This window comes from Dromiciops gliroides, chromosome 2 (genome assembly GCF_019393635.1).
Source record: "Dromiciops gliroides isolate mDroGli1 chromosome 2, mDroGli1.pri, whole genome shotgun sequence".
Classification (NCBI taxonomy): domain Eukaryota; kingdom Metazoa; phylum Chordata; class Mammalia; order Microbiotheria; family Microbiotheriidae; genus Dromiciops; species Dromiciops gliroides.
In genome coordinates this window covers 135,078,707-135,104,285 of record NC_057862.1, presented here as the reverse complement: position 1 = coordinate 135,104,285, position 25,579 = coordinate 135,078,707, and the positions used below count along the sequence as shown (strand labels likewise).

At 37.9% G+C, this 25,579-nt stretch overlaps 1 protein-coding gene and 1 pseudogene across 1 annotated transcript in view; one reads left to right on the top strand and one right to left on the bottom strand.

The window, feature by feature from the left end:
• The window catches only part of LOC122740462 (protein FAM169B-like), a 108,930-nt gene that overhangs the window by 63,506 nt on the left and 19,845 nt on the right, over nucleotides 1-25,579 (top strand). The window contains 2 exon segments of the mRNA XM_043982684.1: nucleotides 21,696-21,781; nucleotides 23,969-24,143. Coding sequence (XP_043838619.1) covers nucleotides 21,696-21,781; nucleotides 23,969-24,143 — 261 coding nt within the window.
• LOC122745022 lies at nucleotides 536-631 on the bottom strand (annotated as a pseudogene).

Sequence of the window (25,579 nt, the reverse complement as noted above, 5' to 3'; positions counted from 1 at the left end):
TCTCTAGTCCATCCTTTGCTTCTTTCATACTTTATTAGTTCAGATCTCAACCTATGTCATACTTTCTCATTCATGTGGCTTCTTGACTAGGTCCACCCCTAAGTCTTCATATAAGTTCCACCTAGAGTACCGGGAGGCCTTTCTCTTTATCTCTTGACATTGTTTGGGTAGGTACTAGTGAAGCACTTGGGATATCTATTGGTTATCCCTTTGGCAACATGTCACATTGGTAGTAATGGTGGTGGTGGTAGTTAGTGAGAAGAAAGAGCCAAGGAAAGAAGGAAATATGCATTTCTTAAGAGCTTACTCAATGCTAGGTGCAGTGCTAAGCACTTTACAGATATCTCATTGATCCATGTAAATAATTTGGTTATCTTTCCCATTTTACAGTTTACAGAGAAAACTGAAATAGGACAGCAGTTAAGTGTCTTCCCTAGGGTCACAGAGCTAGTGAATGTCTGAGGCTGAATTTAATCTCAGGTCTTCCTTACTCTAGGCCCGGCTCTCTATCCACTGTACCACCTAACTGCTTCTACAAAATATGGAATGTTTCATGAATTTCCATGTCATCCTCACATAGGGACCATGCTAATTTTTTCTATTATTCCAATTATTTACACGTATCACATGTGTGTGCATACATACATAAATACACACATATTTACATTAAGCAGTCAAACTAAGTCAAAGATATTTCCAAGGTTTTGAGCTTTAGTTACTGGATATGAACAATGACACCTTTTTCATAAGTAGGCACTTTGGGAAGTAGTTTGGGAGAAGGCATATTAAGTTCAGATTTAGACATACTGACTTTGAGATACTAGAGGTCTATTCAAGTAGCAATATCTAGTAGAAAGCTGGTAATGTGAGACTGGAGTTAATGAGAGAGATTTGGGGGTAGATATATATGGATTTGGGAGTCATTGGTATAGAAATTATAAACTCACAGGACTGGGTAAAATCACCCAGATAGAGATTATATAGAAAGAAATGAAAAGAAATGGCCCCAGGTTCCTCTGTGTTGAGGGTTGGGGTAGGGGGAGAAGAGTAGAAGTGCTAGTGGGGAGCTGACTCCTATTGGTTCTGTGAATTGGGAGAGTGAGAGGAGTGTCAGCACTAATAAATGCTTATTGATTGATTGATTGATTGAGGAAGGTGGCAAGAGAAGAGGTATATTTAGGAGAAAGCCACATGTCAGTGAGTAACAAGATGGAAAGAGCTTAAGAGGAAGAAACCTAGGATGCAAAAGACTGTTAATAATTTATATATACATGAATGTCAGTGTATTGTGTGCTTGGAACATAATAGGTGCTTAATAAATGCTTGATGCTTGGTTGGGGCATTTTCAGTGGGCTCAGTAAAAGAAGATAACATAGGCAGCCAGGGATTTGGGAGTTATAAGACTGAGGTGGACTGTAATGAAAGTGGGAAGGGTAGCAAGGGAAGAGCAGTTTTATCTATGCAGGAAGTAATTTTGAACCAGAGGGATTAGGACAGGAAAATCAATCAATAAACATTAATCAAGTTCTTACTATAGGCCAGGCACTGTGCTGCTGAGTGCTGGGAATGAAAAAAAAAAGCAAAAACAGCCTCCTGCCCCTAAGGAACTTAGAGTCTAATGAAGATGACATGTATATGAGTAGGTCAATATGAAATAGATACAGAGTAGATGAAAAGTCATGTTAGAGAAGTCATTAGCTTCCTGTAGAGTTGTAAGAAGTTCCACTGGGCTGAGTACAGAACCCTATTAATATACCGTCATGGATCCATGATCTCATTGCAATGAATACTCCTATTGCTACAGATTATTCTCGATCCACACCTTCTCATCCTGTGTAATTTTTGTCCAACCCATTTTTGTAAATTCTCTAGAGGTGCTCTATCCAACACACTGTGGGTTCTATGTAGCAGGGACTTAAGTATTTATTAAATTAAATTAAATTAAAATATCATACCCGATAATTTTTTCCTTGTTGATGAGTTGTGTACTTTTCTTCTTCAAAAGTTCCGTCCCTCTGCTTTACCAAACCCATGTCCAACCTGCATGACCTCTGTTAAAATTATATCCTTTCGGAAGCATTCCTAGATTAGTACACCCCATGCTCCTCAGTCCCTTCCTCCACATTTCTTCTCATTTGTATGTGTTCAATTTGTAAGGTACTGTTTCTCCCTTGTTCCCTCATTGCTTACAATGTTCATGTGCACATTTGATCTCAACTAGATTATAAACTCCCAGAGGGCAGGGATCATACCTCCTAAATCCTTTATATTTCACTATAATGGCTACTGAAAGGCTATTTATTTACATAGTACTGTTGCTAAATAAATGCTTATTAGCTAACTGCACTGGAGAAAAGCAGAACAATGGAGACAGTGGGATTGTAAATGCAAAGCTAAGAGGCAGGAAAAATAAAAATCAAAAAGCAAGGTCAAACAAATATGATTCCCTGTTTATGCCTTTATACCAACAACCAGCTTCCGGAACTCTTTTTTTTTTTTTGTGACCAAACATAACACTCACACTTCAAATGGCTGTTAATTTATTTACAGTTTTTGGTAATTACATGTCATGTACCCTGTTGGAAAACAAGCAGGGAATCACGAAATATTTTTCCCCTGGAAAAACATACAAGTTGTAAGCCTGAAATGACAACTAGAGCCAAGCCAAACTTTAAATAGGAATTAAAACTCCTGTGCTATTGCTTTGCTTTCTTACTGACTGGCATTGGGATGTTGGGGGTTACAGGGGTATAACCGCAACTTTGTAAGGGGGTTAGCTAGACTCTCTTGAAATATTGGTTTTAAGGGCAAGTATCAGGAACCAGATTGGTGAAGCTGGACAGTGAAGGGTGGTGTGATTGATGGGTCGGCTGCATCAGTTGATCCCACCAGAAAACTGGAAGGGGAAGGGGAGGGGAGGGGCATTTATTAAGTGTCTACTATGTGCCAGGCTCTGTACAAAGTGCTTTACAAATATTATCTCATTTGATCCTTTGATTTGAAATGGGGAAAACCTTTCAGAATCACAGCAAGTTAGAGCTAGAAGGGACCTGAGAGACAATTAATTTCTACTCCCTCATTTTATAGATGAGGATACTGATGCCTCATGAGACTAATGCTTCAAGCCTAGTACTCTGTCTTTTGCATTGGGCCTTTGGCTGTTTTTTCCTATTCTAGCACAGGGGGCCAGCAAGGCACGCGATGGTAGAGATGTCAGGGGCTGGGAACCTATGCTCATCTCTGCCTTTTAGTTGTTCTTTTTTTTTTTTTAATTTAAAATTTTAAAAAATTTCATTTTTTTGCAGGGCAATGAGGATTAAGTGACTTGCCCAGGGTCACACAGCTAGTAAGTCTCAAGTGTCTGAGGTCAGATTTGAACTCAGGTCCTCCTGAATCCAGGGCTGGTGCTTTATCCACTGAACCACTTAGCTGACCCCTTAGTTGTTCTTTCAATTTGCCCTGGGACCATTGCTCTGGGGATTCTTGTCTTAGCATAGTACCTGAAACATAGTAGGCACTTAATAAATGTTTATTGATCGATATTCTTAATTGGGGAATTAAGCTTACCAGAGCTTCCTTTCATCCCTTTTCCAATCACAAACCCACCTTTGGCTCCATTCTGGGGTTTCTCATTTTCTTCCCACCCCTCACTCTTCTCCCTATCCTCAATGGGAAATAAATACATAATAAAAGTCAAATATGGAACAGATAAGTTTTATTCCCACACAGAAAAGGGGATATGAATCAATAAAGAATGAAAGAACCATTAGAATAGAATCCCATAACTTAAGGCTAGTTCTATAGTCAGCTGAGAGGCTAATACTGAGAGGCTTTGTTGGGACATCCACCAAGCCTAGGCTGATCCACAGCAATTGGACCCCTTTATTTCTGGTGGTCTTTCTCATTGGGAGACTCATTAATTTCTGCTTTATGGTTGCTTCTCTGATGTTTTTTGGTGCCCACGAAGAAGATGCCATCCACCTTTTGAAATTTCACAAGATTTCTGTATCCAAGTGAGTCAGTCAGTCAATAAACATTTTATTTTATTGTTTAACAATTTTATTTTATTATTTTCCAGTTACATATTACATATAAGGATAGTTTTCAACATTTGTTTACACTGGATTTTTAGTTCCAAATTTTTCTTTTCTTCCCCTCTCCCTTTCCTCCTTCCTCCCTAATACAGAAGGTAGTCTGGTATAGGTTGTATATGTACAGTCACATCAAACATATTTCTACATTAGTCATCTTGTGAAAGAAAGATCAGAGCACAAAGGAGAAGCCTCGAACTAGAAGGAAAAAAAAACAAAACAGTCCAAAAGTAGAAACAGTATGATTCAATCTGCATTCATAATTCACAGTTCTTTTTTCTGGATGTTGAGAATATTTTTTATCATGAGTTCTTTGAAACTGTTTTAGATTGTTGCACTGCTGAGAAGAGCCAAGTCTATCCCCATTGTTCATCACACAACATTGCTGTTACTGTGTACAATGTTCTCCTGGTTCTGCTCCTCTCAGTCAGCATCAGTTCATATAAGTCCTTCCAGGTTTCTCTGAACTCCTGCTCATCGTTTCTTATAGCACAATAGTATTCCATTACATTCATATACCACAATTTGTTTAGCCATTCCCCTATTGACGGGCATTCCCTCGATTTCCAATTCTTTGCCACCACAAAGAGAGCTGCTATAAATATTTTTTGTACATGTGGGTCCTTTTCCCTTTACTATGGTCTCTTTGGGATACAGACCTAGCAGTGGTACCACTGGGTCAAAGGGTATGAACAGTCCCATAGCCCTTTCGACATAGTTCCAAATTGCTCTCCAGAATGGTTGGATCAGTTCACAGATCCACCAACAATGCATTAGTGTTCCAATTTTTCCACAGCTTCTCCAACATTTATTATTTTCCTTTTTTGTCATATTAGCCAATCTGATAGGTTGGAGGTGATACCTCAGAGTTGTTTTAATTTGCATTTCTATGATCAATAGTGATTTAGAGCATTTTTTCATATGGCAATAGATAGCTTTGACTTCTTCATCAGAAAACTGCCTGTTCATATCCTTTGACCATTTCTCAATTAGGGAATGACTTGGATTCTTATAAATTTTATTTAGTTCCCACTATATTTTAGAAATGAGGCCTTTATCAGAAATGCTGGATGTAAAAATTGTTTCCCAGTTTTCTGCCTCCCTTCTAATTTTGGCTGCATTGCTTCTGTTTGTACAAAAGTTTTTTAATTTAATGTAATCAAAGTCTTCCACCTTGCTTTTCATAATATTCTCTATCTCTTCTTTAGACATAAATTGTTTTCCTCTCCATACATCTGAGAGGTGCTTCCTCTCCTAATTTATCTATGGTATCACCCTTTATGTCTAAATCTTGAACCCATTTTGACCTTATTTTTGTATAAGGTGTAAGATGTTGGTCTATTCCTGGTTTCTGCCATAGTATCTTCCAGTTTTCCCAGCAGTTTTTGTCAAATACTGAGTTCCTATCCCAGAAGCTGGAGTCTTTGGCTTTATCAAACAGTAGATTACTATAGTCATTTACAACTGTGTTTCCTGTGAGTCAATAAACATTTATTAAGTGCCTGCTGTGTGCTTAGAACTGTGAAAAGTGTTGGGGATACAAAGAATGGCAAAAGACAGTCCTTGCCCTTGAGAAGTTCACTATTTCATGGTAAAGGAGACACAAATTGAGGGTGTCCTAATCTCAGACACAGGCTAACATAGGTTAGTGACCTCATGACTTACAGTTGGATGGGGGTAAGTGTCTATCCCCACCCAGCTGAGGGCTCCTTGTCCTTCTAAGCTAGCAGGAAGAGGATCCTGAGGGGTAGGACTTACTGTAGCTAATCAACCAGTCAAAACAATTCATCATCACACAGTATGGACCCTGAGTCATCATGGCTAACAAAAGGCATTCAGAGGATATCTGTGCATACTCTGAATTAGGGTGTTGAGGGAATGGGGGGAAGGTCCCTTCATTATGCATTCCTAGAAGCAGGCCTGTGTCAACCTTCCATGTGCTTGATTGGCATATTGACTGAGCATACCCTAAGAGGGTCTGGCATGGGAAGGGGTAGCATACTGTCATAACTAGTATATACCATTCATTTTCCAGAGAGGAATGAAAGTTATGATTGGTATTTGGGGAAATTGGAAGAAATGGCTGAATTTCTGTTTGAAAGCTAGGACACAGCCCTAGACACCACTGTTTCCATAATGAGGCGGTAGACATCATTTAGATCCCTAAACCAAAAGCAATTAATTACATTTCTATAGAAGGGGTTAGTCATACTTCATTTTGTCAGGATGAGGATGTTAAACAGGATGACAAAATTCTAATTCATACTCACTAATTCGACCTCATTTGGGGTGAGAAAGGCTAGTTTAGATGAGTAAAATCTCCAATTAAATAATATTTTATAAAGAATTTCAGTTACCATAATTTTTAGGCACCTACAGTAGCCCAAACTACCAACAAAGTATCTCCAAGCAACGATCTTAGCTGAACCCCTAGCATAGAGCCTCCTCTGTAATTAGTAATGTCTCTTGCCATGTGAGCAAGTCATGTACTGACCTCCTTAAATTGAGTTTATTGTCTTAATAGGTTAAATATGCCTCTTACAGTTTTGTTGATTTTATTAAAATGCTTTGCGGACCTTCTTTTTTCTTTTCTTCTGAATAATGTAATAATAAATGATGGTTTAATCTAGAATGAATGATAATTTATTATAAAAACTAAATTGGCAGATTCCCAACTAAGGAGGTTTTACTATATTGAAAAAAGTTATGATTATAATTGCTTCCCCTATCACATTATAAAAATAAAACTAGATAATATTCATATAGCATGTTTAAGTTTGCAAAACACTATATTTATATTATCTAATCTTATCCTCACCACAAACCTGTGAAGTAGGTGCCTCATTTTTCAAAGTCCTGTGGCTTTGACCTAATAAGAGACTTGACCAAGGACACTTAGCCAATATATGGCAGAACTGAGGTCTTGCTGGCTCAGAGGACATTTCTTTATCCTGTACACCATGCTGTCACTGCTCCTTTTTTTATTATCTACTTTTGATGGATACAGGATGAATACCTTGTAATTTCTAGTGATATAATAGACATTCAGCTTGAATAAGATCATAGAAACAGAATTCAGGGCTGGACAGAATCATTGGGGTCCAGTTTCCTCAGTTTAGAAACTGACAACCCCCCAAGTTAAGTAACTTGTCCAAGGGCATATAGATAAAGGTGGAATTTGAGACTTGATTTTTCTAACTCCAAAAAGCCAGTGTTCTTCCCATTATATTTTCTGTTACTTGCTTAGTTCCATAGAATGGTAGAACCAGAAGGGACCTTAGAGATCATTTATTCCAGCAGTTCTCACTTTGTCTCTCAGGGGATCCCCAAGACCTTTTCAGAAGAAAGTCTCGGAGGTCAAAACTATTTTCATAATAATACCAAGACAATATTTGTGTATTAAAATACTCCTCTATTTTTCAACTACATATCTGGTGAAGCCAGATTTTTCTCATACATTTCAATCAAAACGATATACTGCATCAATTTCAGTGCACAAGCATATATAAGCTGTCTTCTCTTAAGCCATACATTAAAGAGATTTACAAAAATATGTTTAAACAGTGCTATGCTTTTCACCACTTTTGTAGTTATTTTTTGTAAAAAAAAATAATGTTGCTAATGTTGACATGTAAAAGGTATATTATTTTTAAATTAATTAGCAAATATATGTATATATTTTGAAATCTTACCAATTTTAATTTCTAATATGGCAAATATATACACACACACACACACACACACACACACACACACACACACACACACACACATATATATAAAGAAAAGCCCTTTGGAGTTCTCTATCATTTTTAATAGTGTAAAGGGGACCTGAGACTAAAGAGCTTATAAACCACTTGCTCATCTAGTTTAAATACTTCAGCAAGGATAGAGTGCTGGGTACAGAGTCAGGAAGCCTTGAGTTCAAATGTGGCCTCAGACATTTACTGGCTGTGTGACCTTGGGTAAGTCATTTAACCAATAATCTTTGCCTCAGTTTCCCCCGCTATAAAATAAAGACAATGGATTTTAGTGAACTGCAAGCCTTACACGACTCAATAGAGTGCTAGAAAGCTTAGGTGAACTTAGGTCACACAAAGAGGGAAGGGAGAGTTCAATTTCACCCTGGAGTATTCTGTTCAGTCCTGAGGATTTTTTCTTTTTTCTTTTTGGTGAGGCAATTGGGGTTAAGTGACTTGCTTAGGGTCACACAGCAGCTAGTAAGTGTCAAGTGTCTGAGGCCGGATTTGAACTCAGGTCTTCCTGACTCCAGGGCTGGTGCTCTCTCCACTGCGCCATTTAGTTGCCCCTAGTCCTGAGGATTTTTAAGGATTATATTGTGGAAATATTTTACATAATTGTATATTTATAACCTATATGTGATTGTTTACTGTCTCAGGGAGGGGGAAGGGGAGGGGAGGAGAGAGGAATGGAGGGATAGAATTTGGAACTCAAAACTTTAAATAAAAATGTTAAAAAAAAAAGAATAAAATTAATAACTTGAAGGGTTATCCTGAGGAACAACCAGGATGAGAAAGTGTTTGACGATGATGAGGACGAATTGAAGGAATCTGGTATATTTAGTCTAGAGAAGAGAAGCCTGTGGAGGGGGTTATTTGAATTGTCTTTAACTATAAGACACCGGCATATGGAAAAAGGATTACACCTGTCTGCTCAATTCTCAGAGATATTTGTTTAGAGGTTGGCAAACCTTAAAGTACTATATCCATGCCACTTGTGATTATCAACATTGTTATTATCAGTATCATTATTAGGCAGAACTATGACAAATAGGTAGAGTTGGAAAGAGGTAGCTTCAGACTGGATGGAGGTGGGGGACCAGTGTGGAATAGGCTACTTTTGTGAAGTAATGGTTTCTCTCTCACTAGTGATGTTCAAGCAAAGACACAAGTTGAGCAGTGTTGTAGAGGAGATTCATGTCTGCATAGAGGGTCCAAGATGACCCCTGAAGGTCCTTCCAACTGTGTGATTCAGAATTTAAATCTGAAAAGTCATCCTTGTAGCTTGCTTAGAGGCAGCCGCTCTTTTTGTTTGTTTGTTTTGGGTTTTTTTTGCAGGCAATGGGGGTTAAGTGATTTGCCCAGGGTCACACAGCTGGTAAGTGTCAAGTGTCTGAGGCTGGATTTGAACTCAGGTCCTCCTGAATCTAGGGTGGGTGTTTTATCCACTGCACCACCTAGCAGCCCCCAAGGCAGTATTCTTGAAGCTCTTTAGCCTTTGAATCTTTTTGTGGTATCACCATGATACTCTGTGAATGAATAACGATTTAGAGCACCTCATGTTGCAGCTTTTTTTCAAGAACTATACTATTTCCAGTACCTCTGGAGCCAGGAATTCTCTTTTTCTTCCCTTCCTCACAACAAATTGTATCAGTTGATATAAAGATAAGGGGAGAGTGAGTAGGCAGATACAAATTTGTTTGGTTGAAACCTAGGCTTGCAGAAACTTGTGAAAACTTTGGCTTTGCAAGAAGGAAAAAGGGCCTCAATAACACAATGAAACGGATATAAGTACTGTAAAACAGATGTTTCTTGGCATCATGGCAGAGAGGTACAGAAGTTCATTTGGTATCTGGGAAAGTGTTTTCCTTTAAGGAAGACATCTGTATAGAAAGGGTAGCCCGAGTAATTTGATGTGACAGTTGCTATGTCAACTGGCATATTTTTCCCCTCCCCTTAAATTATTGAATAGCTTAGTAAATGTTGCATAAAAGTCATGCAATTCCTTGGAATGTGTTTATGTGCTGTCCTCTGCCAGAAGTTTTCAGTTTTCTTCCCTACGTGTATTTTGCTTTTGGGAAGATGTCATGTCACTTTTGTTTTAGCTCTGTTTTTTTTTTTTAGCTACATAGTTCTTGAATTTGTCATGGAGCTGCAGCAGCTTTTGTTTTGGGCGAGTCTTATAGTTGAGTCAAGGGGAGGATTAATCAGTAAGGGAGGGGAGAAAGAACGTTGGATTTGGAGTCAAAGAATGTAGGTATGGATCTGCACTGTGCTGCTGACTTCTGTGTGACACCGAGGAAACCACAGAATCTCCCTTGGCCTCAATTTCCTCATCTATAAAATGAGGGTTGGACTGAAATGATTTTGGGGGTTCTCAATTAGCTCTAAATCCTGTGGTGGGGAGCAGCTAGGTGTGCAGTGGATAGAGCACTGGCCTTGAATTCAGGAGGACCTGAGTTCAAATCCAGCCTGAGACACTTGACACTTACTAGCTGTGTGACCCTGGACAAGTCACTTAACCCTCATTGCCCGGCCCCCCTCCCCCAAATCATATGGTCTTATTTCTTGAGAATTTACTACATTCCTAAACACTGTGTTTTATATTTAAGAATGTTAAGAGGCATAAACATGGTGTCTGTTCACAGGGAGCTTTGATTTTAGTTAGGGAGAAAAGTCCAACTCCAAGGTGAGAAGAAGATAATATGGAGGAGCAGTTGGCATCCTTCCAACTGTGGCCTGCTACATTGGTGAATCTAATTCTCTTTGGTGCTGAGGGACTGGGAAATAGAGTCATCATAGGGGTGACTATGTTAACTTTTCTGAGATGGAGACCAGTGGCGGATGCTGAGTCTTACAAATTTTGGGGGAGGGGAATTATTACCATGGTGACTGACTCAGGCACTAGTGTCATAGGGATGCAAATAATTTGACAATATCATCTGATTTAGCATGTCACAAGGTCTAGTCACTATTTCTATACAAAGAGGCAGTGACTGGCTTTTTAGTTTTTCTCTTTGTGGGCAGCTAGTCCCTGAAACCAGCTCTGAAGAGGCCACTTGGTAACTGTTTAAAAACTCTTCTGTTTTGTCTTTGTATGTTTTGTCTGGTATGTTTAAATATCCAGAGAAAAAAAGAGTTTTTGCTCTTTTAAGGAGTTTCACATTAAAGGTGAGTTTAAAAACAAAAGAAGTTTGCTTAGCTGGTTAGACTAGTTAGATTAAAAGGTTTATTGATTCTTAGGGAAAAAAAGAAAAAAACCTCATAATAAAAGGTCGATAGCAGTTTGGACCAAGAACTGAGTGACATGGTTGCCTGAATAACCTTTTCCTGTTTGAGGGGGAAAATATAGCTAATAAGAGGTATGGAAACACTGTGCCTGATTGTTTTGTTGTAGTCAAAAGCAAGTACAATGGAACAGTGGTTCAGTGTAGTATGTAGGTGGCACCATAGTGCACAGAGCACTGGACCCTAGAGTCTAGTTTAGCTTTGGCCTCAGATATTTATTAACTGTGTAAGCCTGGGCAAGTCATTTAACTTCTGTTTATTTTAGTTTCTTCAACTGTAAAGAGGGAATGATAATATCTCCTACCTTACAGGGTAATTATGAGGATCAGATGAGATACTTATAGCCCAGTGGCAGGTACATAGTTGGCCTTATATATACTTCTCTTCATACCTTCCTCTGATGCTGTCAGAGTGACCTTAGGCATGTCTTTTAACCCCCCATGTTTCAGTTCCTTCATTTTATTTTATTTTCACAAATCTTTTCCTTTATTATTAACTTAGCAATCACCAACATTCCAATATACAAAGGACAAAAAAGATTATGTATGAGATTGTGAGCTTCTGTTGCAATTTATGGTAAATTTAACAAGATAGTTTAAAAAACCCCTCTAAATGTCAATAGGTTGCAAAGATGGTACCAATGTATATTGGTCGATGGAGTTTCCTCATGTAGGGGTGGGGGGTTACCTCTGCCCTATGGCCCTCGCTTCTGATTTGTAAGCCCGGACCACCATTTCATGAGGTACCCAGGCCATGTTCACTGCAATACTGACTCCATCCCTCACTCTATGAAATTTTTCATTTTCTTGGAAATAGTCTTTACACCCCAACGACACCTTCACTCTTCAATCCTCTCTTCTGATTCATGAATCCTTATCCCATACCACCATTTCATGTAGTACCTAGGCCATACTCACTTCACTCCTAGCTATGTTACTCACTCCATACTTCACCTTCTCCATGGAAGCCTTGAACCTATGCAATCACTCTTCTTCCTCTTTTCTAGCTCCCTCTTATGTCAGTCAATCAGTGTTTATTGACTGACTGATTGCTTACTTTTCTTTTTCCATTAGAATGTAAACTCTTTGAGGTTATGGGCTGTCATTTCTATTTGACTCTTTATCTCTTGGTGATTAGCACAATGTTTAGCGCATAGTGTTTATCTATTTATTTATATCAGTGAGGTCACAGATTTAGACCAATGCTATCAAATTCAAATAGAAATGGCGGGGCATTAAACTGCATATTAGTATCTCTGAGGGCCTCATATTGACTTAGAAAGCTACATATTCCTTGAAAAATCCCTTTTAATTAGGTATATTTGTTGAGTTTGCTCTGTCTAAGATCCTGATTACTACCTCTGCCTTTTTTACTTCAGTTGAAGCATAATAGATTCTGTTCCAGCCCCTTATTTTAATTCTATGTGTGTCTTTCTGTTCAAAGATTATCTCTTTTAAACAACACATTGTTGGATTCTGGTTTCTACTCTATTCTGCTATCTGCTTCCATTTTATGGGTGAGTTCATCCTGTTTACATTCACAATTATGATAGCTGTGCATTTCCCTTCATCCTATTTCCCTCTATTTATCCTTCTCTTTTCCCCCACATTTTCCCCTCCATTAATCTACTGTCCCTCTTGATCCCCCTCCCTAACTCTGCCTCACCCTTTCTATTTGCTCCTTCCTCTTCTACTTCCCTCTTGGGTAATATGAATGTCTATACCCAACTGTGAACCTCTTTGAACCCATTCCAATGAGAGTGAGGTTTAAGCATTGCCTTCTCCCTCCTCTTCCCCCCTGTTGTAACAATTCTACCTGTGTCTTCTTTTATGTGAGATAATTTCCCCCATTTTTCCTCTCCCCTCTGAGTGCATCACTCTTTCTCAACTTTACATTCCGTTTCTGAGATCATTCCAACCTAATAGACTCACACCCATGCTTTCTCTCTATATAGACTACTTCTGAAAGCCCTAATAATGATAAAGTTCTAAGCAGTTACATGTATCATTTCCCCATGTAGGAATATAAGCAATTTAACTTTTAAGTTCTTTTAATTTCTCTTTTGTGTTTATCTTTTTATGCTTCTCTTGAGTCTTGTGTTTGAATGTCAGATTTTCTATTCAGCTCTTTTATTTTCATCAGGAATACTTGAAAGTCCTCTAATTCATTAAATATCCATTTTCCCCCTAAGGATTATAATTAGTGTTGTTGGGTAGATCATTCTTGATTGTAGTCCTAGCTCCATTGCCTTCTGGAATGTCATATTCCAAGCCTTCTATTTCTCTAAGTTGGTAGCTGTTAAATCTTATGCAAACCTGATTACCCCCTATGGGTATTTTAATTGTTTCTTTGTGGCTGTTTTTTATATTTTCTCCTTGACCTGGGAGCTCTGGAATTTGGCCATAATATTCCTGTGAGTTTTCTTTTGGGGATCTCTTTCAGGAGATGATCAGTGAATTCTTTTAGTTTTCATTTTTGTCTTCTGGTTCTGATATATGGGGAGTTTTCCTTTATAATTTCTTGAAATATGATGTCTAGGCTCTTTTTTTAAAATTGTGGTTTGCAGGTAGTCCAATAATTCTTTTTTTTTTTTAAGTGAGGTAATTGGGGTTAAGTGATTTGCCCAGGGTCACACAGCTAGTAAATGTTAAGTGTCTGAGGCCGGATTTGAACTCAAGTACTCCTGACTCCAGGGCTGGTGCTCTATCCACTGCACCACCTAGCTGCCCCTTAGTCCAATAATTCTTAAGTAATCTCTCCTTGATCTATTTTCCAAGTCACTTGTTTTTCCTTTTTTTTTTTTTTCTGGAGATAAAGAGCAAATGGTTAGTACTTAATTAATCACAACATCTATTTCATAGTAATAGCCCCAAATCCTTTAACTTTATTCACTGGATCATTCAGTGGACCTAATTTCCACTCCACAATCAACATTGTTCCAGTTCTAAGTTTTATCATTTTTTCCCACGTGATTATTTATATTTCAAAATGCCATAATTTTGTTGGTTTTGGTCCCCCTTGCCCTAGGGCAGAATAAGATGGGCAATAAGATATGATGCAGTGGTACTACAAGGTATATTGTAGAAGTGTAATATGAAAAGCTAATGTTGAGTTAGAGGAAGAAAGAACTTCCAGGTCTGTGCTTCACCATCTCTTGTAATCATAGATCATCAGATCTCAAAAGATTTTAGAGATCAGCTGGAACAATCTCCTCATTTTTCTGATGAGGAGACACCCAGGCCTTGAGATATACAGTGACTTGTCTGAGGTGCCACAGTTAATTAGTGTCAAAAGCAGGTTTTTACATCCAATTCTTTTGTGTCTAATATTATGATAGCTGCTAAAGTGTATGCCTCGGGGGTGGCTAGGTAGTGCAGTGGATAGAGCACCGGCCCTGGATTCAGGAGTACCTGAGTTCAAATCTGGCCTTAGACACTTGACACTTACTAGCTGTGTGACCCTGGGCAAGTCACTTAACCCCCATCGCCCCGCCAAAAAAAAAAAAATTAAAAAAAAAATAAAGTGTATGCCTCAAAATATTAGTTGTCATAGTCTCTGACTTCAAGTATTTTAGAATCTGGTTGAATAAGAATAGTTCATATATTTACATATATGAAAAAGGAGAAAGATGGTAGAAAACTGTATATAATAAAATTCTGATTAAAATGTAATTGTGAACGAGGGTATGTGAATAGTAAGTGCTGTAAAAAGTCAAGGAATGAAGAGATGGAGTCAGCTAGAATTATTAGGGAAGCCTTTTAAGATGATGGAGAATTTGACTTGGATTTTGAAGGATTGACAGAATTTGGCCAGGCAGATAGGAGAGAAGAAAGTCATTCTTTGCATTTGAATCATCATAAGCCAGGACATGGTGGTGAGAATGAGCAGAGGGTGATACTGACCTACTTCTTGTTCTTCAAATAAGACATTCTATCTCCCAGCTCCAGGCATTTTCATTGGCTGTCACACATGCTTGGAATTCTCTTCCTTCTCAACACCACTTCCTAGCTTCCCTGGCATCCTTCCACAGGAAGCTTTTCCAACCCCCCATAATTCTAATGTCTTCCCTCCATTGATTATTTCCAACTTATCCTATACATATCTTGTTTGGACATAATTGTTTTCATGTTGTTACAATCATTAGACTGTGAAATCCTTGAGAACGGGGATTGCCTTATGCCTTTGTATCAGAAGCACTTAGAACAGTGAGTCCCTTTACCAAGTCATCAATAGAGAAATTAAATAACAAAAGTGGACACTGTCATACATCAATTCATAATTTCAACATGTACTGGCTACCATGGGCAAATGTTAGTACTAACACACTGCTGGTAATATGTGTTGGTTCATGGCATTTTTCTGTTTGTTTGTTGGTTTTTTTGGTAGGGCAATGAGGGTTAAGTGACTTGCCCAAGGTCACACAGCTAGTAAGTGTCAGGTGTCTGAGGCCAGATTTGAACTCAGGTCCTCCTGAATCCAGGGCCGGTGCTTTATCCACTGCGCCACCTAGCTGCCCCTCATGGCATTTTTCTAATCAAAATAATAGACTTCCTCTGAGCCATCCACACCAACGGTGCCCATTTTGAAATAGTGAATCCAATTTAGATGTTGTATGTGTCTGTTGAAGACAGTTTTCTTATATGTGAACATAACCAGCTTATATAGAGTTTTAAACTAGGACTTCAGCTTTCCTCATTGCCACAAGTCAAGGCTCCCTATTCTTTTTTTCAGAGAGTATTGCTTCTCCTTCTAAAAAATAATCATTAGTGACACCTCAATAATAACATCCCATTCATTCCATACTCAGAGACTCATGTTGTCAGGCCTCTCTAATTTGAATGTGTTCATTTTTCCAAAATATACAATGCAACCACTTTTATTGCTGTTTTATCTTAATTAGGTACTATCCTTTATTAACCAAGTTCTAGTGCTGTTCAAGACATTTTCCGTATTCAAGAGCTGGTCTGCAGTGTGATTTATTTTGCATTTGTTCAATAAGATTGGATTTTTTTTTCATCATTATGTGTATACTTAACAAAGTAAGATTTGGCTTTTTAAGCAAGATAAATCTATTTTGTAACATTAATGTGTGTGACTAATGCTAGCTCATGCATTTTCTATCCAAAGAAATGATTGTATTAGTAAATTGACCTTTTATTGATTCACATTAAAAAGAAACATCATCATTATCATTGTTTTATAGACCTTCTATAAGCCAAAGTAGGTGAAATTAAAAATTAATAAATGAAGCATTTTGTAGCACCTTTTTTTTTTCTCCAGAGGATTTCACTCATTGTGTAACTATTTTCAGAGATTACCTAATGTTCCACAGATAGATTCTTTATTCCCTCTTTCCACCTTTTTTTCCACTCTCCCACTGTCATTGCAGAACCTACCGGAGGCTACAGAGAACTGAGGTCCATTTTATATGTCCTGAATTTCTTTTTTCTTTTCTTTTTTTTTTTAGTGAGGCAATTGGGGTTAAGTGACTTGCCCAGGGTCACACAGCTAGTAAGTGTTAAGTGTCTGAGGCCAGTTTTGAACTCAGGTACTCTTGACTCCAGGGCCGGTGCTCTATCCACTGCACCATCTAGCTGCCCCTGAATTTCTTTTTAATCACAAATTCTAAGGTAGTCATTTCCTCCTAAGGTTCCTTTTATTTCTACTCCAATAGCTAAGTTCTCCTTGCTTGTCAAGCCCCAAATCACAATTTCTCTGGCTGATTTTTTTTCACCTTTTGAAGAATGAGGCTTTTATTAAGAGAATTCAAGAATGTATTAGCCACTATTTTTTTTTTATAGTTTATTTGTTTTTGTTTGTTTTGCAGGGCAATGAGGGTTAAGTGACTTGCCCAGGGTCACACAGCTAGTAAGTGTCAGGTGTCTGAGGCTAGATTTGAACTCAGGTCCTCCTGAATCCAGGGACAGTGCTTTATCCACTGTGGCACCAAGCTGCCCCCCTTAGCCACTTTTTTTTTTAAACAAGAAGAGACTCCTTCAGCAGATATTTAGGTGAAGTTACCTGATATTATGATATCATGCCACCATTCTGGATTTTATGACTTCATCTATTTCCTCTTTCTAGTCTGGTAGCATATATTATACTCCTACTATGATGTTGCTTCTTTTTGTCCTCCCATTCAGTCTCACCAGAATGCTTTTCACCATGCTTCTCTTCCAGTTTGGGGTTTCCTCTACATGATTATATCTTCTGTGCATATTTCTTCACTGGTCTTTTATCTATTTTGTTCCTTTAGGATAAGATATCTCCTATTGCCAGATATCATGGATCACATGCCAGGCCTCAATGATAGCTTAGCACAAGTGCCTGGCACTATAAAAGTGCTTAAAAATGTTTGTTGATTGATTGATAAAATGGTAGGCCTCATAGATAATTTCCTTGCATCAAGATCTCAAATTCACTTTGTTTAAAACTTGCTCTTCATGTTTTCATGAGTAGACATCTCAGGCAATGCACATGGTTAGTATTGCCCCATTTATTGGATATTTTCTTCTCTCAATGTATCTGGCTGCTGATAGTCTTCTTCTTTTGTTACAATTATTTCTGTGGTATATATCTTAGCATTTTTGTGGGCAATATAAGTAGGCAGTTTTCTTTCTTTCATTATGTTTTCAATTTAAATATTCCTGATTACATCTGAAAGTCCCTAGGCACTCCCCATATATATAAAAATGTATAATATATGTATACACACCCATATGTAGCTGCACATATATGCAATCCATATGTAACATATGCATATACATAATAAATGCATATACATTTGTGTGTACATATCTACACACACCAACAACTATGTATATATATAATTGTATATAGTTATATGTATATATAGATAATTACATATATGTATGTGTATATATAGTTTTATATATGACATATACATGTACACATATAAATAAATATAAATATACATGTATATGTGTATATAAAACTAAGCCTCATTATTTGTACTTTTTCCTTATCCACAAACTTGTCATTTATATAGCTTAAGCCCTGGACTTGAAATCGAAGTCCTATTCTCAGACACCATCTTTTTAACTAGTTAATCACATCCCAAATCTGCCTTTCTCTTCTTTAGCTGACAGGAGTGATGAAAATTTTGCCTTTGCCCTTAAGGTTTTTGCTCAGGACTTCATAATGTACAGCAGTGCTCTTCGGATTCCTTCTTTTGTCCCCACATAAATCACCAGAAGTGAGAAGTGGATGTCAGGTTTGACAACTCTTAGGATACTTTCTGAAACATCCTGAATGTTCTTGTCAGGTGGCCATGAGTAATGAATGAATGTCTGCCTTGGTACTCCTCTGTATACAGGGATTCACTAGACCATTACTTGTTGCTTCATCCTTGGACCTGACTAGTACTAGATAACCTTTCTCTTCATTTCACTCAGTCAGTAAATCAATCCACAAGCATTTATTAAGCTGCTACTATGGTCCATGAATTATGCTACACACTTGGTATACAAAGACAGAAATGAAACACTACGTGCTTCATACTCAAAGGAGATTAATGTGCTTAACGACACTTTCTATAGAAGCAAAAATTGAAAACAAAGAGATGTCCATCTTTTGAGGAATGGCTAAACAAAGGGTGGTAAATATATATATATAATGGAATACTGTTGTGCTGGTAAGAAATGATAAGGGTGAATTCAGAGAAGTATAGGGAAATCTATATTAATGGATGCTGAGTGAAATACAGAGAACTACAAAATCAATATATACACTATCTATAGTGCAGATGCAAAAAAACCAACAGAAACAAGAAATTGAATGTTATGTAATTAAATGACCAAACAGCCCCAATGAAGATATGGAAAAAAACCATATCTCTTTCCTATCTTTGCAAAGGTAAAGGACTATGAGTGTGAAATATTTTATATGGTATCAAGTACAAAATTGATATATTGATTGTTTTTTTGCTGAATGGCTTTCCCCCCCTTTCTTAAAAGAGATAATTTTCTGGCTTGGGGAAGGGAATGATCCGAAATGTACAAAAAGTATTAATACAAATACATTTAAAAAAGAAATAGCCCTTTCCCACAAGGAGTTTGCATACTATTGAGGAGAAATGTACATGTACAAGAAAATACAATTGTAATCAAAGTAAAAAGAAGGGGGTAGGGGAGGAAATAGCAGCTGGGGAGGATGAGGAAACATCTGATGGAGGATATTGAATCTGAACTGAATTTTTTTTTTGTGGGTCAATGAGGGTTAAGTGACTTGCCCAGGGTCACACAGCTAGTAAGTGTCAAGTGTCTGAGACCAGATTTGAACTCAGGTCATCCTGAATCCAGTGCTGGTGCTTTATCCATTGTACCACCTAGCTGCCCCCTAAACTGAATTTTGAAGGAAGTTAGGGACTCTAAGAAATAGAGGTAAAGAGAGAGTACATTGTGTGCATGGTGGATAACTTATGCAAAAGGAAAGAGACGGGAGCTGAAATGTCATGCATATGTTCTGACAACTAGGCCAGTTTTGCTAGAACTTACTGGGTATGAAGGGAAATAATGTGTTCTAAGCTTGGAAAAGTAGCTTAAAGAAAGAATGAGAAAAACTTTAATTCCCAAACAGGGTTTTATTGTTTATCAGAGAGGCAAGAGAAAGTCACTGGATGTTCTTGAGCATGAGAGTGACGTGATCAGACTTACACAAGCATCTAGGTGGCACAGTGAATTGGGCCTGGAGTCAGGAAGACCTGAGTTCAAATCCAGCCTTAGACTTTGGGCAAGTCACTTAACCTCTGTCTGCCTCAGTTTCTTCAAATGTAAAATGGTGATAAAAATAGAGCCTACCTCCCAGAGTGATGAAGATCAAAAGAGATTTGTAAAGCACTTTGTAAACCTTAAAGCACAGTGTAAAGGCAAGCTACTATTATTAGGCATTAGAATGATCACTTCTCCAACTTGGTTGGAGATGAATTGGAAAAGAGAGAGGTTTAGGAGCAAGGAGAATAATTAGAAGAGTATTGCAATAGTTTTAGAGGTGATAAAAGGCTTAAACTAGGAAGAGGGCCATGTGAGCAGACAGAAATGGGGCAGATTTTAGACATGTTAGGCAATATGATTTGCCTAATTGCTGAATTAGACCTTTGAGAAAATAGTTTAGGACAGTTTTAGAGAACGTTTAGTTGGAGTCTGAAGCAACATGGAAGAGTGACTTCTTGTATTATGAATTTTCCCTTTGGTTTGTTATTTTAATCTGCTTTGTATTTTCTCTGTCCTTATTAGCAGTCCACTCCCTTAGAGAACCTGGAAGTGTGTGTGTGAGGGATAAGGGTGAGGGTGGGGAGAGATTCTGTGTGTTTATTCTAGTGGCACCAGGGTGGAGAAGTTGGAAACCCATATCTCTTTGGACACACCTGAGAAAAACTCAAGATCAAAGGGGCTGGGTGGGGCTGGCAAAAGGAGGACAGGACTATAGAAAATACCAATTGGTGGTGATGACCCAGTCTTAAAAAAATTTAGATTTCAGTCCAAGCACTGGAAACTAACTTAAAAGACCCCACCCTATAAAATTAAAAAAAAAAACACAAAAAAACCCCCTAACAACCCTGCTCTCTTGATGGTGTAATGATGAAAGTGAAGAATTCAGGCTCTCTCAGGGTGTCAGTTAAGTTTCTTTTGTGGGTTGTGTTGTGATTTAGATGTTTTCTTGGAAGCAGATTATTAAGGCCTCGGGTGCTTAAAGTTCAGTGTTTTTGTTTTTTTTGGACAGAACTATAATTTCAATGGTCTGGGGAAGTCCTTGTAAGAAAATTTCATCTATCAACGAAGATCTCATTAACTCCTTTGCAATTTGTAATGCCACTTAGTCTGAGTGATTTGTCCACAGTCCTTGTTGTAGGGAGGAGAGGAAGGGATGGAATGAACATTTATTAAGCACCTGCTATATGCCAAGTAACATGTTAAGTGCTTCACAAATATTATCTCATTTGATCATTGAGGTCTTCAGGACCCGAGACCTGCTTGCTATACAGTATACCACATCTCCTCTTCATGTTTAGGTGGCAGGAATTGTCTTCCTTTGTGGGATAGGGGTAAAGAGGAGCACTGGATCAGGAATTGAAGGATCTGTGTTCAGATTCCATCCATTGCTCCTTGATCTTGGCAAGTTATTTCACCCCTCTGGGTCCCACTTTCCTTCTCTGTAAATCAGGAGTTTGGACTAGATGAGGTCTAGAAATGCTTCTAGTTCTAGATCGTAGGAATTCATGGTTTAATAAGAAGGTGTTATGTACTCTTACAGATGAATGGCTACAATCCATTGGGTCATTGTTTCCTCATAGAGGTATAGTTGGAAGGGACCTTAGAGATCCAGTCTCCTTATTTTACTGATGTGGAAATTGAGGCACAAAAAGGTTACATGACTTGCCCAGAGTCACAGAGCTAGGCAATGTCTGGGCAGGATCTGAACTGAGACCTATCTATCCCGATTCTATGCTGCCAAGCCATTTATTTGTTCATTATCTTTCCAATGATTCTGGCTCCTTCAGATGTCTCTGTCATAGCTCTGTTTGCCTGTATGTAATTTGTCTTTGCTTTCTTTTCAGTCTTGGCCGTTTACTTGAACAAATCTTGGTGGTCCATAGAAGAGATCTTGAAAACATCTGATTCTTCCAGAGAAGGTCTAATACAGGTGAGAGAGCATAATGTCAAGTGAACTTGGTATATAAGAATTTAACCAAAACCCCCTCTTTAAATCAAGCTACTCTGACTTTTCCTTGAAGGCACTTGGTGACAAAATGAATGAAATGGATTGTTTTCTACTCCCCTGGCTTCTTCTGTTTCACTCTTTAGACATCTGGCTATTTGTATAGGGCTGTTTTTTTTTTTTTATATTTGTGATTTGCATATTGGGGATTTTCTGCTTAATTTCCTTCCTGGTTATTCCTCCCATAGGTCAGAAATAAGCAGATTTCCTGAACTATCATTGTGTAAACTCTTGCTTGCTGCCTTTGGTTTTTTGTGAGAGGAGAAATATATTCCATCCTACTGGAAGGAATCAGAGAGGAGGCTGCCAGGGCTGGACAGAGGGTCATGTTCTTCAACAAAGGGAGACTGAGGAGGAAGTTACACAATAAGAATGGTGGGCTGTATCACCTATAGGGGGCAGAGTTAGATGTTGTTCCTCTTGGGTACAAAACAGGATTTCCCCCTTTCTTTCCCATCCACTTCAGTTTGGTATGATTTTGTTGGGCTTCCTTCTGCAGAGGCAAAGGGTAGATGATTTTTTTCAAAGCCCATTCCAAAGTTGGTACCAGAATAAAATAACCATTTTATTCAGGTTGGCTTCTGAGATTATTTTTATGGGCCAGTCTTGTTCTGGTACAATAATTTTAGAAAAAAACAACAACACACACACACAACACATCCAGCTCCTGTTTAAATTGGTTTTGTTAAAGACAAACAACAACTTTTGTGGGCAGTTACCCTCATTTTAGTAACAAATTAACTGTGGTGTTTGGGATTCAACAAACTGTTGGTCCATTTCTTATCCAGATTCTTGGATCCTTTCACTTTATATATCCCTTCCTTTATGGGATAGATACACAACTATTTATTCTGAATAGTTGTGTATGTAAGTTGATTCATATTCCAAGTGCCTTTGGGGAACTTACTATTGAAAGGAACTCTGTGATGAATCATTTAGTAAAATGAATAATCAAGCCCTGGAAAGTCTGTTTTCTAAACTTGATGCTTTTGAATATTGACTTTTTAAAAAGTAGGATGCACCTATACTTTGATTCTGTAATTATATATATAAAACCTAGTACATAATTTCCTTTTCAATAACTACATTAAATTTGTCTTATTACCTCATAGTATGTCTCTATCAACATCTTTAGAATTTTGAGCCTTGGAGGGCAGCTAGGTGGCACAGTAGATAAAACACTGGCTCTGGATTCAAATCCAGTCCTGGATTCAAGAGGACCTGAGTTCAAATCAGGCCTCAGAAACTTGACATTTACTAGCTATGTGACCCCGGGCAAGTCACTTAACCCTCATTGCCCTGTTCTCCCCCCCCCCCAAAAAAAATTCAGCCTTGTGTTTTATTTTCTCTCATTACATTTTGTCTCTTATATAGCAATTTGCATATTTAAAAATTATCAATTATTTGATAAAGTCCCCATTACACAAAAAACCAGGAAACTACTGTAAACCTAGAGAGTTATTAGGAGTCAAGGCTCAAACAGCTCCAATTCTTTTTAAAAATTCTTTAGAATGGATTTGTCAACTAACTTTACCAAAGTTCCCATGGCAAAGGGGTCTATAAAGCAGGTGGACTTGGGCCTCATACAAAAGTAAATGCTTTATCCCAGATATTACTGATCCTAAATATAAGATCAAAATTGTTCTTCATCATTGCATAAAGACTTCTGGACCCTTTAAGGGGAAAAAAAAAAAAGACAAAGTTTTGGTTTCTTGCAAAGGACAAAGAGTATGCTGTTTATAGTATCTTAGATTAGTTTGTCCTCATCTTCAATGAGCTAGCTTTCAGTTTAGTGTTAGTGTGATTTCTTTTCTCTTCTTTTTAAATTTATATATGATACAGTACATTTCTAACAACCCATAAAGGCTGAGGAAGCTGTTATCTGGTATTAACTTCCCTCCTTAAAGCCATACTATTAAGAAAAGGACAAGGTAATAAATAGCTCTTTAGAAACCACAATTTACCTTTGGTTCTTTGGCACAAAAGGAATTGTATAATGATGGAAAATAGACACGGCCGGAGTGCATACTCTGATTCCAGATGCAGGATTTTTCATGTCTGATTTTTATTTCTAGTCTCACTTGGTCTTTCCTATTTTTTTTTTCTTTGAAGGTCCAGTCTTTTGGGGAAAGGATTGTGCTTTTTGTTCTTAACTACATTATTTTTGGAAGATTGGAGAGAAATTTGGATGACGACATGTTTTTTTTACCTCATTCTGCTAAGGAGCACGCAAAAATTCTGTGGAGGAATGGAGCTGCCGTTGCTTTTTATACCATCAAGATGAAAGGTCAAATAATTAGTCACATGCTTAAGGTAGCACTGCTAGCTAGGATTGGTACTGGCTAAGAAAGCAAATCATTCTGGGGGTTTACCTGGATGATGGTCATATGGAAATCGTACTAAGCGTCTCTTTGTTCAAAAATTGATTTGGAGGAACCTTGAATATTCAACTGAATTATTAGAAAGCCTGTATTCCCATTGGGATGATAATTATGTAATCATCATGGGTGTGTGATCTTGACTCTATTTCTCTTTAGCTCCCTTATCACTTGTGGGTAGGATGAAAAACTCCATCCCTTTGATTCTCTGCATCTGACACTTATCTTTTAGCATTCAAGAGTGCACTGAGTATATGAACCTTATCTTTCATTATATTTCTTTTCTTTAACATTACCAATTAACTGTCAGGAGAAAGGCTGTTACTAATACCCGACATATGATGCAAAAAAAACTAGGGCATGCCAAAATTCATAGACATTACCTCAGAAGAGAGTTAGGCTGTGGCAAGAAGGTTAGGATGTGAGGTTCTGACTTATTTTTAGGGACTGTGACCAGCAAGAGTGCAGAACATGAGTACTTTTCCAAATAAATTTAATAGATTAATCTTCATTTGAAAATGCTTGATCTCTCAGTAAAATTGTTTAGATGCTTTGTCAACAAATCTTAGGCCCAGCCTTTCCCAAAGAGCACCCTTTTGGATTCTATAAAGGTTTAAATTTCAATAAAAATAAATTCCCTCTGTATACAACTATGGATATAATGTTACCTGAATTAAATCTTTCTCTAGGGTAATCTAAAGTCTGATTTTAGTTTTAAACCATGTTCACACTGTGTACACATTCCACTTGCCCAGAATTGTATAAATCTGGCTTTCTCACTGTGCCCCCCCCCTCCCCTTCACCATGCTATCGGTGTTTTTCTACCCAGGAAGTCATTTTAGTTAATTGTTTGCCAGGATCAACTGGAGAAGCTTGAAATTTTTATCTGTGTTTATCTTTGTTTGATCACTCATGTTTGTGTGTGTGTGTCTTAGTTACATTGATTTTACATATCCTTATTACTGACAGAAGAGAACAAAGGAGTACAGTGGAATGGTTAGAATGGAAGAGAACATTAATGTGTTTCTTCTTTCCTGGGACCCTTATCGGCTGTCATCTCCCATCAACTCTCTTGTTGTAATTCAACGGCGGGATCAGTTGTGCCATGTGGCTCACTTTGATATTTTTAGTAGCAGATTATCATAGACAAGCCACTACAGAAGCTCAGCTTCTGTCTATAAGAAAAGCCATACCCTAATGATGTGGGACTGTGAATGTTTTCATTTTATCCCACATATACAAATTCTGTTTCCAATGGCAGTTACTGGAGTTTCCACGTTCTACTGAAGATGACTTTCTCTGAGAAAATGGGGGCTCCTAGGGAGTAGGGATGGTTTCCTTCTTT